The following is a 16,756-nucleotide window of genomic DNA, read 5'->3' as shown; positions in this document are numbered from 1 at the left end:
CCGAAAGGCTCCAGTGAGGACCAGACCACTCCTATGCTGGTGACTGCCCTGAAGGGGCTTAAGGTGATAGATGTAGCCTGTGGCAGCGGAGATGCTCAGACCCTTGCTGTGACTGAGAATGGTACAACTTCTCAAAAAGGCTCTTCATCAGTGGACTTATTTTGATGAGTTGATAATCTGATGGTCTACTTTCTGACTCGCTTTTTAGGTCAAGTGTGGTCGTGGGGTGATGGTGACTATGGTAAGCTCGGCCGCGGAGGCAGCGACGGCTGTAAGACGCCAAAACTCGTGGAAAAGCTACAAGATTTGGATATTGTTAAAGTGTGCTGCGGGAGCCAGTTCTCTGTAGCACTTAATAAAGATGGACAGGTGTACACCTGGGGCAAAGGAGACAACCAAAGACTCGGCCATGGCACTGATGAACATGTTCGCTATCCCAAACTGCTAGACAGTCTACAAGGTTCAGTGTTTTTAGTTGTTTTCATTGGTTTTGTTTTCACAAAATTTAAATTTGGGGTGTCCATCAGTTTGAGTAGGGTTTGAATAAATTACAATTTCTCTGTCAATTCAGGTAAGAGTGTGGTGGACATAGCTGTGGGATCTACACACTGCCTGGCCCTCACAGAGGAAGGGGAGGTGCACAGCTGGGGCAGCAATGATAAATTACAGCACTTTGACACACTCTTCTCCAATAAGAAGCAGCCTAAAGCTCTGCCAGGCCTCAACTCCAAACACATAGTGGGCATCTCCTGCGGCCCAGGCCAGGTATGTCTCTCTTGCATGTGTTTGTATTATCCCACAGGTAATGCATTGGTTGCCACCTTTGACTTTGACTAAGTGTATCTGAAAATTCTGTCTCTCTCCCTCTCAGAGTTTTTCATGGTCCTCATGCTCTGAGTGGTCCGTGGGGCTCCGTGTACCATTCGTGGTGGATGTGTGCACTATGACCTTTGAGCAGCTAGACCAGCTCCTGCGGCAGGTCTGCGAGGGCATGGACGGAAGCTCCGATTGGCCACCACAGCAGGAAAAAGAATGCATGGTTGTGGCTGCACTCAACCTGCTCAGACTACAGGTCAGCTGTCTACACCTTCAGTCATTTATTTGTTCTAAACAATATACGTTGTTTATTTTAAAATAACTGTTTGAATGGCAACACAAAAATATTCTTAAAAATATGCTTAGTATTTTTTTCAGTTTATTTAACTTTCTGATGATTGTTTAAATAATGTACTCTGATATGACAATCATATCGACCAACGATTGAAATGTCAGTCTGGAAAGCTAAGCGATGTAATGACTTTTAATAAAGAATGTGCACTGTACTGTGTGTTTTCTGTGTCTCCAGCTTCATGCAGCCATCAGTAACCAGGTTGACCCTGAGGAGCTGGGTCTGGGCTTGGGCAGTGGACTGCTGAATAACCTCAAACAGACGGTGGTGACACTGGCCAGTAACGCCGGTGTGCTGAACACTGTGCAAGCAGCTGCCCAGGCCGTGCTCCAGAGTGGCTGGTCAGTGATACTGCCCACTGCAGAGGAGCGAGCCAGAGCACTGTCCTCACTGCTGCCCAATGCTGGTCAGTACTGAACCTCAGTTTTGGACTCTGATAACGACTAGATCTCTTTGATGCTGTTCTCTTCTCTGTAAATATTCTGTGTGGTTTAATTTTAAAGAGCAGGGGTCTTCAACCTGTATAGACCCAGGGACCCCCATTAAATAAAAGTTAGATTTTCTTGGTAGAACATTTTAATTACTTGCATTATGAACATTAACTTTAGTTACTACATTATTTATAGGGTTCCCACAATTTTGCAATGCAGTTTTCCAGTCATGGAAAAGTAATGGAAAATTAGAAAAATACCTAAATGTCCTGGAAAATAATCATTTCAATAATTCATACATTTACAAACACAAGGTAAAGATAGGGAGTTGGAATAGGAGTCAAATACACAAATACGTATCCATTTCAATAAACTTCTCAATCATAAATAATCTGGGTGACCTGGCACATGTACCGACCGACTGAATGAGAGGGTCATGTTGTTCGTTTACTTCAGCATCGGCATGTGAGTCTACATTGTTCATCAAAGAGAGAAAAAGGCAGAAGAGCTATTAAGGTGTAAAAGTGACTGATGTTTATACACGTTGAGGGGCTTCCACATGACTCGAGTCAGCGCTGCCAAATACATTGAAGTCTATAAAGTGAGCCGTAAGTGCAACCTTGGTTCCAACTTCACACCAAAATTTTTGTCAATGCATATTTTTGCCTCACACAAATTATGTCTTTGAGAGTTCAAAGCTGCAAGAAATATTTTAAAACTGTCCAAATTTATGAATAGATAATGAATTTCTTACAATTTATTTTGATTAATTATTAACGTATAATTTCCGAGTATCCAGGAACCCCAGTTATTGATCTATAGTATTACATTCACCTATTTTTTTGCAATCAAAGCAATTGTCATTTTTTCAATTATTATTTTTGTGCACTCCTCCCGGTTTCTTGCGTGGCAAGCTCGTAAATTCACCCCTCCATGACATACTCAATATTAATTGGTACTCATTAATATTATTAGTCTATTATTGCCGTCTTTTTGGATGAAAAGTCATGCTCGGCCATTCCCAAACTGAAGGAAAACATCTTGTTTACGTATGTAACCTCGGTTCCCTGAGACTAAGGGAACAAGACATTGTGTCAGAAAGTTGACGCTATGGGGAGTGTCCTAAAATACCTAATTGAAACCTTTATACAATAATGCCAATTCTAAAATTGGCTGTGGTGTTTAAGCCCCACCCTTTTAGGTGCAAAGCTGTCTGGTATAAACATCTTAGTCTTAGATCATGCCCCTGGTGAGTTTAGAGGTGTTGCCACATACGAATGATCAGGCTCCGATCTAGAGATGAAAGGGTGCTTCTGATGCATTTTAAGATTTTATATTGAGTCTATTGGACCCCCTCTAAATTGTATAGGCTTGGTCTTAACTCTTTCCCCGCCAAACACGGAATTTTCCGTGTTTTATGAAAAAACGCTTCCCCGCCAAACACAGAATTTTCCGGGTTTCCGTGTTTTAGGTGTTATACGGTAAGGAAGACCCCTCCACATGTTTTGAAAGAGTACGCAACTCTTTGATCAAAGAAACAGACTGCGATCGTCTCAAACATGAAGAAGTGGAGTATTGAGAAGCTCAAAATATCAGACATAAACATGCCTTTTTCTCAGCTTTTTGTCTGAAATGTTGTTTTTGACAAAACCTACCTCTGTTCAAGTCGCAATAAAAAAGAACAAATGAAGATAAAATAAAATCGTTTTTTTTTTGCCTAAAAGCAGAGGCTCAGATCTTTTTGTGATATATAGCATCTTCATATATTCATGGAAGAAAATATTCTACGTGCCATTAAAGTTTAGCGAAAATCGTCAAAAACCCTGGCGGTGGCTGGCAACTTTTTTTAAAAAACGCTGGCGGGGAAAGAGTTAAAGACGCCCTCCTGCTGGCAATGCAATCAGTAGATGGGGACACAACCCATGTTTTTTGGGGATGTGTTGAGATCCAAGAATTTTAGTGTACATCGTTTATCTCATTGATTGTTGGCATGATGCTTTTGTTCCGTATATAGGCTCCAATGGTCCAAGTTAGGCCATAAGCCATGGACAGTCTTCTCTTTATGGATAGTAGTAGGTCTCTGAGGTCCAGTTGACCACCTCTCTCGACTGCTATTCTCACTTCAAGTTCCTAAAATAGAACACACATGCAGTTTCACCTATTCAAGTTCTTATACTACAAAGCTTCTGTTGGAGACTGCTCTTGTCTTATTGGAACTCAAAACATAGAGATAATTGTACTTTCTCTCAGAACATCTGACGTGGTATTATTTAGCTGGCAGAAAACATTCACAATCAATTTAGACACTAGAGAAGTGGCCTACATGACCTAAGCCTATTAGTCAGCAGACACACTGTCTCCTAAATCTTGAAGACCAATATGGAATGGTGTCATACTGCTTGTATGAGCATGACACCACAAAGAACTTATTTTAAGATATGTAAAATGCATTGTTGTGTTTCACCAGCCCATGAGCCAGCATGTCCTGGTGACATATATACACACCCCAACCTGTGTTGGATGCATCTGTGGTCATCACTTCTGAAACTTTTACACACCATAACACCTTGTTGGTAGAAGGCCAGGGCTGTATAGCATCGAGTCACCACAATGTGCATGCGCAATTTGGAACATCGCGTGAGTCAGTACTGGAGAGGTCTCCTTTGTAACAGCATGTAATTGTATGTGAAGTGGTGGTGGCGTAGTGGGCTATGCACATAACTTGTAATCAAAAGGTCGCTGGTTCGATCCCCACAGCCACCACCATTGTGTCCTTGAGCAAGGCACTTAACTCCAGGTTGCTGCGGGGGGATTGTCCCTGTAATAAGGGCTCTGTAAGTCGCTTTGGAAAAAAGCGTCTGCCAAATGCATAAATGTAAATGTAACCGACCTAATGGTATGATGCCGGATGCTGCCGCAATAAAACCCAGCATTCTCTGAAATTACTTCAATGGGAATGTGTTTCCAGTTTGAACTGAGACAGACAACGAAGAATGGTCTGTGCACACTTGTTCGTGAGGTGCGTACGCATGTTCACGGAGTCAAGACGAACTCCTAAAAACGAGATTTACTGGCTGACATTAATTAGACCAGATATTCCATATGGCAAAGCAGCAAGTTTCTGTGTTTGCTCAGTAGTGCCTCCTGATTGGCTAGTAATAACCAAATGCTGAGGTTATTCAAAACACTCACGCCTTTCAATTCAATGTGGCGAGCGCTGCATCGATACATTTAGTGAATGTGTGGGGAGCCAGAGACATACTCTGCGTCTATCGCGTTCGTTGCAAGAAGATTGTGTATTTTGGCTCGTAACACCAGATGGACAGAACAGTGTAAGAGAGCACACCATTGAAACGGAGTGACCGACGTGCAAATTGGATCGTATAACCATGTTTGATGGTTCTGAGTAAAATTCTGAATGAAAATTCTGAGGAATGGTGTTCGCATGCCCACTTTTATATCGGACAGCTTCACGGCTTAAAGGGCAGGGCTTAAACACCTTAGCCAATTTTAGAATTACCATTATTGTAGAAGGGTTTCAAATAGGTCGTATAGAAGGACACTCCCCATAGCATCGGCTTCCTGACGCAAAGTCAAGTGTACTTAGGAACAAAGCAAATCTATAGTTTACTTACGACTATGTATATGAAATCTCTTGGCAGATTTCGGTCGTGAACATCTCAAAATTATTCAGCGGCTCACACATAGCACATAAGATACTCATTTATCTCCACCTAGTGCCATCTCCAGAAGTGGTCACTAAACTAATAAATAGTTTTTCATAGTTAATTGCAGATTAATCTGAAATTTGACTAAATATACTTTTGCATTTATTTAATTCTTGGGAAAGAAAAACAAAACAATAAGTAACAATATAATGCTTTATTTAAAACTTTTCAAACAAAGCCTTCAACAGAATGCACTAAAATAGCACCAATTTAAATAACATTAAACATTTCCTAAAGTCTAAGTGGGTGTTAGATTAATTGAAAGAACTAATCCCCACATAGGTTGGATATTTATTGCAATGGTATAAAATTTCATCTCCCACAATACTAACCAGCTGGCAGACTGTGGCTGTCCTCTTTGTTATTGTAATCAGGAAGCCGTGTTTATGATTCGTGTCAGGGCATTAGCATCAGCGTAAAGTGCCACTTTGAACTCCACATAAGCAGTTGCAGAGCACAAAAAGATCTCATTCTGTGTTTTAGTGATGGTTAAGACTTGCAGTCCATTTTATTTTTATTATTAAAAACAATTTACCTTTTATTTATTTATTTTTGCATCTCGAGACACATCTGATGCATAGCATCTAGCTGTTTTTGAATGCTAGAATGACACCTTTTCATTTTTTGTATTAAATGTGCTTTTTTAAAAACTAACAACATTATTTTCCAGCAACATTTTTCTTTGCCACATTTCAGCTTAGTATCACCATATAAGCTGAGATTTGCATAAACAGCCTTCTATCTGCTTTGAAGGTTATTATTTCAAGCTCATGGGAGTTGATGGTCAAAAGCATTTCTGTGTTTTCCAGTGTCCGGTAATGAGATGAGTATAAGTCCTGGCCGTCGCTTTATGATCGACCTCTTGGTTAGCAGTCTGATGGCGGATGGAGGGCTGGAGTCCGCTTTGAACGCTGCCATCACGGCTGAGATCCAGGTCCGATTCAACAGTAAATTCATGTTTTCACCCTGCATGCCTTATATCTACTACACCCAACAGAACATGCCAAAAAAATTGCAGAGGATGAAACAAATTCACGAGAGGAATGTGACAAAAAAAATATTCACATTGTGTAAATTGTTACTAAAAATGTAATGCTGATAGTGTTTCAGAGTAATACATTTAAAGATACATTTTTTTTCCACTATAAGCATGCCCCAATGTTGATTTCTCCTGAAAGTGTACACTTTCAAAATATTTCTGTTTGTTTGAGGTTCCCAGCTATCCAAATATGGCTCAACCAGTGGTGTGAATTTGGGGTGGGACTATATGTTTTTTGCTATGCAATGGCAAGGCGTTCAGGAAATCTGTTTGAAAACAATCTTTAATTTTGAACTTCACACTACACTTTTTAACATATTTTTGGATGTATAACATTTCTGTTTTTATTCCGTTTTAGTATTTTGTATCTTTTTACTTATTATTACACGCCAATTAACTGCATTGTTTCTCTGGTTATCTAACACTAGGACATTGAGGCAAAGAAGGAGGCGCAAAAGGAGAAGGAGATTGATGAGCAGGAAGCTAGTGCCTCCACTCTACATCGCTGTCGTACCACCCTGGACAAAGACCTGATCAACACAGGCATTTATGAGTCTGCCAACAAACAGAGCCTCCCATTGGTCCAGCTGGTGCAACAGCTGCTCAGGTGCGACAGACAGTCTCTTTACAGTGTTCAATGCAACAATCGTCTACAGTTGAAGTCAGAAGTTTATGTACACTTAGGCTGAAGTCAATAAACCTCGTTTTTTAACCACTCCACAGATTTCATATTAGCAAACTATAGTTTTGGCAAGTAATTTAGGACATCTACTTTGTGTGTAACCTCAAGTAATTTTTCCAACAATTGTTTATAGGCAGATTATTTCACATTTAATTGACTATATCACAATTTCAATTGGTCAGACGTTTGCATTGACTAAGTTAACTGTGCCTTTAAGCAGCTTGGAAAATTCCAGAAACTGATGACAAGACTTTAGACAATTAGCTAATTCAATTCTAGGAGGTGTACTGACTTAGAGGTGTACCTGTGGATGTATTTTAAGGCCTACCATCAAACTCGGTGCCTAGACCAGCCAAGACCTCAGAAAATAAAAACACCTCATGGTACCACGTTCATCTGTACAAACAATAGTACACAAGTATAAACACCATGGGACCACACAGCCATCATACAGCTCAGGAAGGAGACGCATTCTGTCTCCTAAAGATGAATGTAATTTGGTGCAAAAATTGCAAATCAATCCCAGAACAACAGCAAAGGACCTTGTGAAGATGCTGGAGGAACAGGTGGACAAGTCTATATCCACAGTAAAACATGTCCTAAATCGACTTAACCTGAAAGGCTGCTTAGCAAAGAAGAAGCCACTGCTCCAAAACTGCCATAAAAAATCTAGACTGGAGTTTGCAAGTGCACATGGGGACAAAGAACTTACTTTTTGGAGAAATGTCCTCTGGTCTGATGAAACAGAAATGTAACTGTTTGGCCATAATGTCAATCGTTATGTTTAGAGGAAAAATTGCACCATCCCAACCGTGTAGCATGGGGTGGCAGCATCATGTTGTGTGGGTGCTTTACTGCAGGAGGGACTGGCATCACTGGCATAACGAGGAAGGAAATTTATGTGGATATGTTGAAGCAACTTCTTAAAACATCAGCCATGAAGTTAAAGCTCTGTCGCAAATGAGTCTTCCAAATGGACGATTACCACAAGTATTCCTCCAAAGTTGTGGTAAAATAGTTTAAGGACAACAAAGTCAAGGTATTGGAGTGGCCATCACAAAGTTACACCAGTTCTGTCTGGAGGAATGGGCCAAAATTCCAGCAACTTATTGTGAGAAGCTTGTGGTAGGCTACGCAAGAAGTTTGACTCAAGTTAAACAATTTAAAGGCAATGCTACCATATACTAACGAAGTGTATGTAAACTTCTAACCCACTGGGAATGTGATGAAAGAAATAAAAGCTGAAATAAATAATTCTCTCCACTATTATTCTGACATTTCACATTCTTAAAATAAAGTAGTGATCCTAACTGACATAAGACAGGGAATGTTTTCTATGATTAAGTGTCAGGAATTGTGAAAACCTGAGTGTAAATGTATTTGGCAAAGGTTTACAGTGTGTAAAATTTTGACTTCAATTGTATAATCTTATGGAGTGTTTTGGCAAAAAAGCTGTTTGCTAGTTGGTTGCCTGCACTTCATTATAAAAATGCAGGTTATGGGTCATGACCAACTCCTGGATATTAAAGAGATGTTATCACACACACCTCTATAAACAGACGGATCGAATCTGGAGATCATGTGTCTGCTGCATTTGTAATCAATCACCAAAAAAGCAGAATAAGGATCCCCAATCAGAATGTATTTTTTACTACAGAGGTCAATATTCTAGCACTGGATCACAATATGACCACACGACAGAGACATGTCTTAATAATAGCAGATTCAAAATCATGTCTTCAAGCACTAGCATCACTCGAAAATGATCATCCAGCACTTGTAAAGATTTTACCAATTTTGCCAAATCTGGAGGCATAGAATTTTAATATTTACTTTGCTGGGTACCTACCCACTGTGGAATCCTAGGAAATGAACAAGCAGACTCTGCTGCTAAAGAAGCTTTTTCTACAAATCTTAAAAAATGCTCCATACCAACCTCTAAAATGTACCATAATCCCTTACATCATCAAAAAATGGGATCAATGCTTTTCAAACAACTTGCTTGAAATTAACGCTGTAGTGGGTAAAAGACAGATCTTTAATGTCAGTAATCGCTGGGATCAGATCATTTACACCCACTGCCGAATAGGATCTCACACAAGTTTTTAAAATCAGATGAATATCCACCATTATGCACCACATGCCAGAATCCACTGTCTTTGAAGCATATTTTATTGGATTGTGCTGGTTTTATTTCTTTTAGGAATTGTGAAGAGATTTTTATCAGTCAACACTGAATCTGTTATAGAGTTCTTATTGAAAATAAAGTATCTCACAAAAGTGAGTACACCCCTCACATTTTTGTAAATGTAAGATTATAACTTTTCATGTGACAACGCAGAAGAAATGACAATGGACATTTTCACTTAGGGGTGTACTCACTTTTGTTGTCAGCGGTTTAGACATTAATGTCTGTGTGTTCAGTTATTTTGAGGGGACAGCAAATTTACACTGTTATACAAGCTGTACACTCACTACTTTACATTGTAGCAAAGTGTCATTTCTTCAGTGTTGTCACATGAAAAGTTATAATCAAATATTTACAAAAATGTGAGGGGTGTACTCACTTTTGTGAGATACTGTAAATTATAATAACCTTATATAGGTTTTAATATATTTTTACTTGTTTTTCGCCATGAAAATAGCCATGGAAGCTGGCATGGTGTAAATCAATAACTAATTAACTAACGGGTCCATGACCTGTAGTCATACTTTTCCTTTTAATTTGACCTTGTGTTTTGCTGTGTAGGAACATTGCCTCGCAGACCATAGCGCGTCTTAAAGATGTGGCGCGGCGCATTTCAAACTCCCAAGACACAGAGCAGGTCAGTAAGGAGCGCTCAGCCTCTCTGGACCTGCTACTTCGCTTTCAGAGGCTGTTGGTCTGCAAGCTCTATGTGGGTGTGAATGGCACTGTGGGCGTGGGAGGATACAGTAAGTAACCCTTTCTAAATGCATGACATTTAGACCAGCTGTTTGAAAGTACTTGTTTGCAAGTACTTGCTATTCAGTTCAAGTTAACCGTAACTCCTGTTGTTCACAGCTCTAAGTCACTCTGAGATTTTGGGAGTGGGGTCCCTGTTGAAGAAGTATATGGCTTTGCTGTGCACACACATTGGGGATATCCTTCCTGTGGCCACCAGCATCGCCATCAACAGCCACCGTCACTTTGCAGAGGTGGCGCGTGTTATTGAAGGAGACCTCACAGGTGAGCATTTTATTTCATAATATTCCAACATTCCCCATTACTAATTTTAAGCTTCAGACAATGTTGTAGTAGTTGTTCATTTGCAAACTATCCTGTTCCTTAATTCTTCCAGGTGTATTGCTACCAGAGTTGATTGTGTCCATCGTGCTGCTATTGACCCATGATGCTGGTCTGATGCAGGAGACTGGATCCATTCCTCTCCTTGCGGCTCTCCTAGAGCACCTGGACCGTTTCAACCATCTAGCTCCTGGTTCAGAGAGAGACGACAATGAAGATCTTGCCTGGCCGGGACTCATGAGTATGTGTGAAATCTGTCCACACACTCTCTTTATAAATTGAGTAATGCTTTAATCCAATTTAATCCTAATTGAATTAAAGTAGTGGCTGGTTGATATAGGTTTTTTCAGTGGGAGATGACCAATACAATTGGTATTTGTAGGAGGCCTAACTATGGCTGAGCGGGCCAGTGATCTGCCAATAATCTCAAAATGACCAAATATTAGTCTGGCATGACTAAATAAACTAGCATGATACAGAGACACATGTGACCTCTTTTTCTTTCCAGGTTCCTTTTTCAATGGGCCGAGCACTAAGAACAATGAAGAAGTATCGCTTATCCGCAAAGCTGACCTGGAGAACCATAACAAAGATGGCGGTTTCTGGACTGTCATTGATGGGAAGGTCTATGACATTAAAGACTTCCAGGCTCAGACACTAACTGGGAACAGCATCCTTGGTATAATGATATAAACAACTGAAATGCCTGAAATATTTCCATTCTATTCACATCTCAGTAGGTTTTGTTGTGTATTTACTTTTAAGTAAAGAGTTGGTTGTGATCTGTTATTTTTTTTTTCTGCACAGCCCAGTTTGCAGGTGAAGACCCAGTAGTAGCTCTTGAAGCTGCTCTCCAGTTTGAAGACACCAGAGAGTCCATGCAATCTTTCTGTGTAGGCCAGTACATCGAGGTCTGTCTAATATTTACTTCTCAGTTTAAATCGTTTTTATAATAAGTATAATCAGGCTTAATTTTCTTGTTCTTATTGGTTATGTCTCTCTAGCCCAACCAGGAGATGGTGACTACGCCTGACCTGAGCAGCCTGTCTTCCCCTCTGATTGATGCTGAGAGGAACCTGGGACTGCTACTGGGGTTACATGCCTCATACCTGGCTATGAGCACCCCTCTGTCCCGCATAGAGATAGAATGTGCCAGTGAGTCTATTTATTTCTATTATAGTATAGCAAAAGTCTGGTTGTTTCAATTTAATTGATTGAATCTCTTAAGAATCAGTTCGTTCGTTGTTAATAATAATCAAAATTAAAAAACAAAGAGATACTAATTCAGTTAAAACAGTAAACAAAACTGCTTTTTAGATTTATGCTTTTTACCTTGCAGAATGGCTCCAGTCATCCATCTTCTTCGGTGGTCTGCAGACAAGTCAGATCCACTATAATTATAACGAGGAGAAGGATGAGGACCAATGCAGCTCTCCAGGGACCACAACACCAGACAAATCCAAACTGTACTCCAGAAGAATCACCCTCAGCGATCATGCTCAGCCCTTCCTGCAGGCCATCGCTGACAACAACACCCAGGATCACACTGTGAAGGTCTGATACAATCAAAGATGAATGATATAATATATATGAATTTATCTTTTTATAATGTAGTCCATTGTAAAATAAAGCTGTCCAATCAGAAAATATTTACAATTTTTTTGATCAGCATTACAGTGCATTACAGTGACTTTACCATGGTTAAGGGATGCTGTTAGGCATGGCATGAAGCTGAGTGCTTTTATAAAATGGCAATATGCAATATGATACATCAGGATCAATAAATACATTTAATTATTAAACAGATTATTTTAAGAATAATAAACAAATTATTAAAAGAATTGAAAATTCTCTCATTTACACAACCATCCCAGATGTGTATGAAATTTATTTTTTTATCTGCAGAACACAAAGATTTTTAGAAGAATATCTCTGCTCTGTAGGTCATATAATGAAAGCGAATGGTCACCAAAATCTTGAACCTCCAAAAAGCTAATTTAGGCAGCAAAAAATAATCCATTTGACACCAGTGGTTTAATCGGTGTCTACTTAAGTGATCCAATCAGGTTTGGCTGAGAACAGACCAAAATGTAACGCATTTTTCTCTGCACATCTTGACATTGACATCTCTAGGCACAATCATGATTTCAAGCTCAACTTCCTATTGCTTGACCCATGTGCAGAGAGCTAAATGCTGCTAGGAAGTATTCAAACTTGAAATCATGATTGCCAAGGAGACTACTGATGTCAAGCGTTATACTGAAAAAGGAGTTATATTTTAGTCTGTTCTCACCCAAAAGCAATTGGATCACTTCATAATGCATGGATTAAACCACTGGATTCAAATTGATTACTTTTTTGTTGCCTTTATATGCTTTTTTGGAACTTTTGGTCACCATTCACTTGCATTGTATGGACCTAGAGAGCTCAGATTATCTTCTAAAAATGTGTGTTTGTGTTCTGCAAAGTCATACACATCTGGGATTACTTGAGGGTGAGTAAATGATGAGAGCATTTTAATTGTTGGGTGAACTATTCCTTTAACGTCAGAAAAATCAACTGCACATTAATATATAAAATGTATGTGTGGTAGCAAGTGTGTGAGTGTGTGTATATCAGCTATTTTACAATGGCTTCAAACATGTCTTGGTCAATCAGAATTTTTCAATAAATGTTTAAACTGAGATGTTCTGAATGTTTATGTTGGATGCATTGGTGTTGCAGGACTTTTTATGCCAAATCGAGCGGTGCTGTAAACAGTATCATCTCATCACTCCCATCACTTTTCCGCCAGAACACCCTGTAGAGGAAGTGGGCCGCCTGCTGCTCTGCTGCCTTCTCAAGCACCAGGACCTTGGTAACCTAGCAACCACCATTCTCTAAAGCAAGTGTTTAGTTCGGGTGACCAGACTACTGCTTGTGGAAAACGGGACAATCCCTCCAGCGAAAATTTAATTGACGTATCTTTACCTAGGCGCAGATCAATGCGAAGTAGAGGGTGCATCCGCATCTGTAAATGTTGTCACCTTGTACTTTTCACTGGCAGCTATTTTTCTCAGTGTGCACGTGTCTTTCAAGTGTTAATTGTAAAATGCGGAGCAGTCCAGTCCAAAATTAAGACATACGTAAAGCATTGCCTTCATGACTATTACATAGAGTCAAGATTTATCCAGTGTCCATGCTGCATTCATTAATGAGAATACACACTCCATAGATGCAGATGTCCCAGGCAGCCATAAAACAAACTCCATGACCTTGGCTAATCCTCCGAAGTTGATGGTCTCCAGTCTATCCATATCTCACAGACACGGCAGTCTTGTTCATGTTCCACTCAGTGATGCGACGAGTCACAATGTTTTTTGTGCAAGCCCACTCATCAAAGAGCATGATTTTGACAATCAAACTGAGAGTGGGGATTCTGGAGTAGAAGTGTTTGAGGCTGCTCTGAATGTCTTTCCACACTGGGATGTCTCTAGTAGGGCCCACTCAACTTTTTCTGTGTTCCACCAATTTTGGAGGTAATCCACTGATGCTGAATGTCACCAGCTTCAACCAGGGTATCCGACTGCTTTTTAATGTCAGAGTATGAATGATTCCTCCAACCTGGCCTGCAAGGCTTTTCTCAGGTCATGAATGTTCAAAACGATGGCCGTGCATAACAGAATAAGCAAAAAGTCCTTCACTTGCGTGCACCTTGTCAGATTCAGAACTTCACAAACAAAAACGCGAACACATGGTGTGGCACTCTTCATCCACATGTTTTTTTGTATGTACATGCTGCTTGATGTCAGTGCAGTCTCCGTGGGCGATGGAAAAGCGAGCTCCACAAATCTCACACTTCACTTTACTAGGCTCTGTCTGTGACTCATTTTTTGGAAATGTAAACTCTTTTTGAAGATCCTCATGAAATGTACATGCACGCTTCCTTGACATTCCCATACATTCCCGTGTGCTCTTTCAAACTGACTCTTCAATCAGTTCCCTAACTTGATTTCTATTGATAGGGGATTGTGATTGTATAGTTTAACCCCATCATTTACTTCAAATAACACGGTGTGATTTTACAAGCCCTATCCTTGGCTACCTTTGATTAGAATGCTCACATGACTGAGAAAGCCACATAGGTGATGGAGACATTTTAGGAGAGGGGAAATACGGTACAAAACATGATTTTTCCATAATAAGATGGGACACTAGAAAAAGTGCTTAAATACGGGACTGTCCCGGGAAAAACGGGACGTCTGGCCACCCTATGTTTGGTATATAAATTTTTTCTGATTCTGTAATCTTGTTCTTTGAAGAAACAAGTCCAGCCAAAATCCTAACCTCCACCAGTTTATAACACACTTTCATATTCTATTATTATTATTAATTATTTGTTATAAGTGCATGATTGGTTAAAAAGATAGTAATTCTGATTTCTTGTACAGGTCCTGTTGCCCTCACACTTGTTGATCAATTTGCCTTGGTTGTGGACCAGGGGAAACAGAGGTCCCTCCCAAAATCTGTTATTGATGTGTGTCGAATGGTGTACCAGGCCAAGTGTTCTTTGATAAAAGTGAGCAAATAGTTCGCAATTTGAATATGCATATTCAAGATATACAGTTGCTGGATAGATGTATGTGAACCATTGAATTTATATAGATTTCTGCCAAGCCATCTAAATCGATCATTAAACTTTCTCTGATCTTCAACCAAGTTACCACAATAGACAAACACAGTCTGCTTGTAACGGGTTCAGGATGTACAAGGAAAAGGCGGGAACTGGCAGAACAGTCAACATCAATTTAATGATGGAACTGAACTAAAGAATAAAACATAAACGCACACAGCGCAGCCGTGTGTGTGTGTCTCTATCTTGATCTGATGTCTCTGGCTCCCCTTTATCTCTCTCTCCCGCTGATTATGAGACTCGGCACTGGCCATGCACCCTCACTGCCCAGCCACTCCCTCCTCCTCTTACACTGCTTAAATGAGTAGCACACAAGCAATTATAGGCTTTCAAGCCTTTATTGAATATGCCATGCAAACTTTAACAGTGCAGGGTGGAACATATAATTGTTTGTATGTTATTTAAGCAGACTTGTCTATTGCTGTGATTTAGTTGAAGATATGATACAATTTTACATTTACATTTATTCATTTGGCAGACGCTTTGATCCAAAGTGACTTACAAAAGAGGAAAAACATAAGCGAATCATCTTAAAGGGTAACTAAACACCTGCTCAGAGTCTGACTCCACCCACTAGAAATATTTGAAAATGCAGGAAAGTGGGCAGACCCCGGCGGGGATAGAGGGAACGAACCGAAAGGGCTGAGCAGGGGTGGGGGTGGGCACCTGAGACTCGTAGTGACGGATTAATTGACAGCTGCTGTCAGACTCTATGTTATTATTATTCCTCACACGGTCGCAAGACGACATGTACATGAATCTGGCGTGGTGAGCTGGAACCTGCTTATCAGCTGTCACGCTACGTCACAGTACCGCAAACAGCCAATAGGAAAATTCAACTGCAGTAGCCACCGTTCAACCTGAAGAAGGCAGCACTCAGACGTTTTTACACCATATATTGTAGAATTAAAACACTTTATACACAAATGTCAAAAAAATTACTTGAATCAATGACCAGTACTAATAAAGCCCCATGCTTACAGATCATTAACTAAAAAAAGTTGGTTTAGGGTTTAGTTACCCTTTAAGGAGACATTGGAACGTAAAGTATGAATAGTATTCAAAACAGATTTTTTTTTTAGTGACTGGTTAAATGCTCTTGGAAAATATGTGTTTTTAGATGTATTTTGAAGACAGTGAGTCAGCTTCACGGATTGAGGTGGGAAGGTCATTCCACCAACGCGTTATGATGAAACTGAAAGTCCAGGAAAGTGTTTTGGTGCCTTTTTGTGTTGGCACAACAAGGCGACGTTCCTTAGCCAACTGCAGGCTTCTGGCGGTAGTGTAGTTCTGCTTAAATGATTTTAGGTATGCTGGAGCAGAGCCAGTGACTGTTTTGTATGCCAGCGTCATAGGCTTGAATTTAATTCGTGCATCAACTGGCAGCCAGTGGAGAGAGACAAAGAGTGGTGTAACATGCGCTCTCTTTGGTTCATTGAAGACCAGACGTGCTGCTGCTGCATTCTGGATACTTTGCAGAGGTCTAATTGCACATGCAGGAAGGCCTGCAATAAAGGCCTTTTGTGACCAATATATGCCATGGTAAATTCAAGGGTTCACATAATTTTTCCCAAAACTGTAATCTAGGTATATAATTTAGAATGATCGTCATCAATTACTTCATGACCTGCCCTTTGACCTGTCCTCTTTCCTCTCTGGCACAGACGCATCAGGAACAGGGCCGCTCTTATAAGGAGGTGTGTGCCCCAGTCATCGAGAGGCTGCGTTTCTTGTTTAATGAGCTCAGGCCTGCTGTCAGTAATGACCTGTC

General features: G+C 40.2%; 1 protein-coding gene across 1 annotated transcript in view; it reads left to right on the top strand.

The window, feature by feature from the left end:
• The window catches only part of LOC127646600 (E3 ubiquitin-protein ligase HERC2-like), a 26,536-nt gene that overhangs the window by 7,299 nt on the left and 2,481 nt on the right, over positions 1–16,756 (top strand). Inside the window, exons 12-28 of the mRNA XM_052130353.1 lie at positions 8–121; positions 209–460; positions 572–765; positions 872–1,072; positions 1,346–1,574; positions 6,137–6,261; positions 6,795–6,973; positions 9,798–9,982; positions 10,092–10,256; positions 10,369–10,554; positions 10,822–10,992; positions 11,121–11,224; positions 11,318–11,468; positions 11,653–11,867; positions 13,038–13,170; positions 14,744–14,871; positions 16,650–16,739. Of these exons, the coding sequence (XP_051986313.1) occupies positions 8–121; positions 209–460; positions 572–765; positions 872–1,072; positions 1,346–1,574; positions 6,137–6,261; positions 6,795–6,973; positions 9,798–9,982; positions 10,092–10,256; positions 10,369–10,554; positions 10,822–10,992; positions 11,121–11,224; positions 11,318–11,468; positions 11,653–11,867; positions 13,038–13,170; positions 14,744–14,871; positions 16,650–16,739 (2,822 nt within the window). The remainder of the gene's footprint in view (positions 1–7; positions 122–208; positions 461–571; positions 766–871; positions 1,073–1,345; positions 1,575–6,136; positions 6,262–6,794; positions 6,974–9,797; positions 9,983–10,091; positions 10,257–10,368; positions 10,555–10,821; positions 10,993–11,120; positions 11,225–11,317; positions 11,469–11,652; positions 11,868–13,037; positions 13,171–14,743; positions 14,872–16,649; positions 16,740–16,756) is intronic.

The sequence above is a fragment of the Xyrauchen texanus genome, chromosome 7 (genome assembly GCF_025860055.1).
Source record: "Xyrauchen texanus isolate HMW12.3.18 chromosome 7, RBS_HiC_50CHRs, whole genome shotgun sequence".
NCBI lineage: Eukaryota > Metazoa > Chordata > Actinopteri > Cypriniformes > Catostomidae > Xyrauchen > Xyrauchen texanus.
Note: the sequence above shows the minus strand (reverse complement) of the source record. Positions and strands in the feature narration are given on the sequence as shown.